This window comes from Dysidea avara, chromosome 9 (genome assembly GCF_963678975.1).
Source record: "Dysidea avara chromosome 9, odDysAvar1.4, whole genome shotgun sequence".
NCBI lineage: Eukaryota > Metazoa > Porifera > Demospongiae > Dictyoceratida > Dysideidae > Dysidea > Dysidea avara.
The window spans coordinates 11,901,727-11,906,338 of NC_089280.1; the positions used below are offsets into that span (position 1 = coordinate 11,901,727).

General features: G+C 36.9%; 1 protein-coding gene across 3 annotated transcripts; it reads right to left on the reverse strand.

The window, feature by feature from the left end:
* Positions 1–232: 232 nt before the first annotated feature.
* On the reverse strand, positions 233–4,348 carry LOC136266185 (probable U3 small nucleolar RNA-associated protein 11). 3 transcript variants are annotated; one of them, XR_010705933.1, is made up of 8 exons: positions 4,255–4,348; positions 3,593–3,653; positions 3,006–3,481; positions 2,527–2,572; positions 2,417–2,473; positions 2,253–2,366; positions 1,344–1,629; positions 233–303 (listed from the first exon to the last, which is right to left on the reverse strand). XR_010705933.1 is itself a non-coding variant. In XM_066061181.1 (7 exons), the coding sequence occupies exons 2-5, from the start codon at positions 3,604–3,606 to the stop codon at positions 2,259–2,261; spliced, it is 225 nt and encodes a 74-aa protein (XP_065917253.1). In that variant the 5' UTR covers positions 3,607–3,653; positions 4,255–4,348; the 3' UTR covers positions 233–303; positions 1,344–1,629; positions 2,253–2,258. The 3 variants fall into 3 exon arrangements, 2 of the variants coding, with proteins under 2 accessions (XP_065917253.1, XP_065917254.1); XM_066061181.1 differs by lacking the exon at positions 3,006–3,481; XM_066061182.1 differs by lacking the exon at positions 3,006–3,481 and having other exon boundaries at positions 1,344–1,634.
* Positions 4,349–4,612: the final 264 nt, after the last annotated feature.

Sequence of the window (4,612 nt, forward strand, 5' to 3'; positions counted from 1 at the left end):
TTTTACTACATTGTAGAGCCACGCCCTCCTACAAGCAAAATCACGTGGGTCTACAAGATTACCTAATTTCCTCCTTCTACGTGTACAATTACTACAATGATTAAAGCAACACATCACAACAACAAGTATCTCAAAATGATTACACAAACAAATAATATTACAACAACAAACAATGACATGAATAATAATGATATTATGGGAATTAATGTGATAATTTTTCTTTAAAAACTTGCGTTCCTTCTTCCACTTGTAAAATATTGGCTGATCATCTCCAGCTTTACACTTCGTACATTTTCCTTTACCCTGTAGTAATAGAAAACATGTGTGGTACAAATATAGGGATGGTGAGCAGGTAGCTTATATGTAGGACTGCACACAAATATCACTACTGGATCTTGTAATATCCACCATACTGACATGTACATGATATTACACATCATGATGTCACTAATTTACCAGACTAACTATTTCATACACACAGGTGTACACATACAATTCACATACGTGCATATGCACACATAAAGTGCTAAGCAAAAGAAACCCTTCAGCTCAGCTAAAAGTACTTTCAATGGTCACGCCTACATAATGAACCACCACAGGGATATACCTGTAGGCAAATCCTTCAGGTAACCTGCAGGAGGCTGTATGGTGAAGGTAAGGGAAAACTCTGAATTTTCACCAATTATGTGATACATGGACAGTTGGCATTTGCTGCATAGACTGGAACATGAGTAAAGTTTCATCCTTAGGAAACGACAAGCATGCATGTACAAAACACATACACAACACAACACACACATGTTCTAGTTGTACGGTACTAGAACTACAAGTAATTTTAGTACAGTAAACACACACACGCACACGCACACACACACACACACACACACACACACACACACACACACACACACACACACATACGTATGCACGCGCACGCACACACACACACACGTATGCACGCACGCATGCACACACACACACACACACACGAAGCCCAGGTCTGTCAAGAAATGATCACTATAATCAAGAGTTCATAATATATATATATATATATATATATATATATATATATATATTATGTATAATACAATATCTTGGTTAGACCAATATAGGGTGTTCAGTGGTTGTAACATTTAGTGATTAAGTGACGTTGACATTCTGCCAGACAATTGTCACTATGAAAATCTAGTTCACATTTATTCAATGGATTCACAATACAAATTAATTGTACTGTAAAAACAATTGAAAAATTGAGGGAAATATGCAAGTGTTCTATCTGTTAGTGAATATCCCACCAGTACACATTAATAAAATGACATTGACACAGATTAAACACTGCTAACCATCAGTTGCTTTTGTATCTGCATTTTACCAGTAACTCTCTGAAGTTCCATCTTCTCTGTTCCAACTCCTTATAATTGCTCTCTACATCCTGTGACACAACAGGACACTATTAAATTGTCAATTCTTTACAAAATGTAGTATCTGCTCAGTGACCAGCTGGTGTTGTGATGGTTGAGATGTTTCATTTGATGTTTCTTCTTCATCACTACTACTAACAAATATCAGACGAGTGTTTTGTTGTTCTTTTGTCAAGTGGAGCTGTTCACTCTCTAGTCTCTCCACTTTCTACACTGATAAAGTAGACAATTAATAATATACAGCATATACTCAACACATATTGTAGCACATGTAGAAGCAGGTATGAACTTGTAGCAAGAAATACACTACTGCTCAATCCATCACTTGTGGTGATGTTTATAGTATTGTGTGTTCTATTAGAGTGTTTTAAGGTCAACAGGTTGATGTGGTTTCTGATTGTAATTCATGTTATTGTTAACAGTGTAGTTTTGGTAGTTGGTAAACACCCTTATAGTAAATGGTAATGTTCATATGGTCACACCCACATTGTAAACCAACATACAGTATTTTATATAACTTTTAGCTCTTTCACACTGGCTGTTTCACATTGTTACTAGCAGTACAGTTGGTAAACATGTACTCTTACAGCAAATGAGAAGGTACATAAACATTGTAGGTAGGAGGGAAAGCACAAAACTAACTCTACTAGAGTAATCAATTGACTGTACACAGATAAACATCCATACAATCACTATGGGGAATACAGAGGGACCTCATCTATTATGGACACTATGGGACCATCCTGGAGTGTCCTATTAGTAAGGTGTAGGTGACCTCATTATAGGAATATAAACTAATACAAAAAAGGACCACAAACAGGTTCAGTTGACCTTCCGTTAAATGTTCAGTTTCATTTGAACATAGTTGATATCCTGTGTCATCATTAACTTGTGATCAACAGTTTTTGTCAGCTTCTTGGATGGTCTTTGTATGTGACGACCACTCTAATGTGTGTATATGGGACCAGTTGTTATGACAATACAGTACAGTCTACCTCCATTGAGGAATTGATCATTTTGTGGTAGAATTCATCTGGGTTTCTATTTCTTGCCTGTCATGAGAAATGACAAGAATATTATTTTCAGTCAAAATACATTTTCTCACTTTTTCTTGTAGTATTTTAATTTGTTCTTGTTTCCTGTGATAATCCCTGTGAGGTAACAATACATAGTACAAGTGTCCTACTACAAGCTAACCAGTGTTGGGAAAGTTACTTTTTAAAAGTAACTAGTTGCATATTACATATTACTTGCAACTGAACTATTTAGTTACAGTTCCATATTACCCATAAAACAAAGTACAGTGGATCCTCAGTTATCCGAACAGCTTTGTTCTTATAGCTTGCCAAAAGTGTTCAGATAAATGAAATTGTCCGGATAACCGAAGCCCATTGATTTATATACAGAGCTTCGTTCAACTACTCTAATAGAACAGTGATTTGCTCTAATAGAATGCACACTAATGACAAAATACTCTAATAGAACAGTCGTATTTGGCATTTGGATAATCGAGGTGTTCGGATAACCGAGGTTCGGATAAGCGAGGATCCACTGTAACTATAATAATATTACATATTATATTACTTTGCGTCCACAGCTTTAAGTTGTCACATGTGAAACTACCACTTTATCACATGACATCATTGCGTTGTTGGACAAACTATCACCTTATCACGTGACATGATTGCGTTGTTGGACAATGTGCAAATCTTGGTTACAAGTAAGAAGCTGGTGAATAAGCTTCATTCAGTAGGCTTCATTACTTCGTTGTGGCTAGGCGTTACTCAGTGGATTACTAACGAGATTAGTAACTTTGTTACTTGTAGTAATAATATTACATAATATTAGATTCGTTACAGTAACTATAATACTTAGGTAATGCGTTACATTTGTAAGTAAAGTAACTTGAGTTATATTACCTGTTTTTGTAGTGTATTTCGTTATATTACTTAGTTACCACAAAAGTAATAATATTACGTAATGCGTTACATAAGTAACGCATTACTCCCAACACTGTAACCTCATCACAGTCCATCAGTACAGTACAGCATTATACAGTTCTAGAAAAGGGTCAGAAATAGGATTGGAAGATGAGACATTATTGTGGCATACAAAGATGCATTCTCTCACATATTCTGTGTGAGTGTGTGTGTACACACATACACACTCACCTAGCTCTTAACATATAATCCTTATGCTTTTCTAACAAGCCCAGGTGTTCCGATGTGCTAGCTGTGATAGGCAAAACATTAAGTCAACATAAAACACATTTGAGAGAGAGACATCTTATTTGTTAATACAATATACAACATAAGTACAGGGATCTAGACACTCAGGGGTACCAAGCACTGGGTGGACAGTACAGGAGCCCTGGCAAGACTTACAATAACATGCAGAAAAGTTCAGTTTGGGAAAACTGATAGATCCTAGTCCAGGTAGGTTTAAAAATCCTGTATGAGCAGGAAACAGCAATGCGAGCACCCTGCTCAAACAGGGATCGTATGGTCTTCTTTGTCACATCACAAGCACTGGCCACTTGGACAATTGTGTCTGACATAAAATGGCTCAAACAACCAATTTTGATGGAAATGAGATTAACAGATATGCCAGAAAGCTGAAGGTTATATTGTAAACAGCCATACCGATCCTCCAAGCTCTAGCAGCCAAAAGATGTTGCTGGGCATTGGTGCATGTATACAACAACAATGATAACATACTACAGATACAACAAAGTCAATGATGTATCAATGTTGTAGTACGGTGTGTATGAATTAAACCCACAATGACAAGAACGCTGTTTTACCACAAGAACAAACTAATCTCTACAACTTACTTGTGCATGTTCTTTATACGTTCTTCTTTGAGACTGTTAGCACTTCTAGTCACAATCGCTACAACGTGCGCTTATAATCAGGTGGAAAATATCTCGACGTGCTTAATTGAACATGGCGCTATGTTGGTAGTTCTCTAAAACGGAAATACGAAGTTGCATTTTGCGCCATCACGGAAGGATGGCATAGACATCCCTACCAGATACAGAGAGGCAGTGAAGTTGATATGGGACTATATCCTTACATTTTGGGGCATTGTTTAATGAATCACTTGACAAGTGGTAAGCCTGGTGTGGTGGTACAGTCGTAGTATCTGTGGTGGTATACAGTCCTAATGACACTCAGGTTACAAGTGTAGCT

Excerpts from the sequence above, each read along its gene's own strand:
- LOC136266185 (XM_066061181.1), bottom strand. Across the intron at positions 2,474-2,526 it reads TTAAAATACTACAAGAAAAA|GCAAGAAATAGAAACCCAGA; the intron begins GTGAGAAAATGT and ends TTCTCATGACAG. Across the intron at positions 2,367-2,416 it reads TGATCAATTCCTCAATGGAG|AGTGGTCGTCACATACAAAG; the intron begins GTAGACTGTACT and ends TACACACATTAG.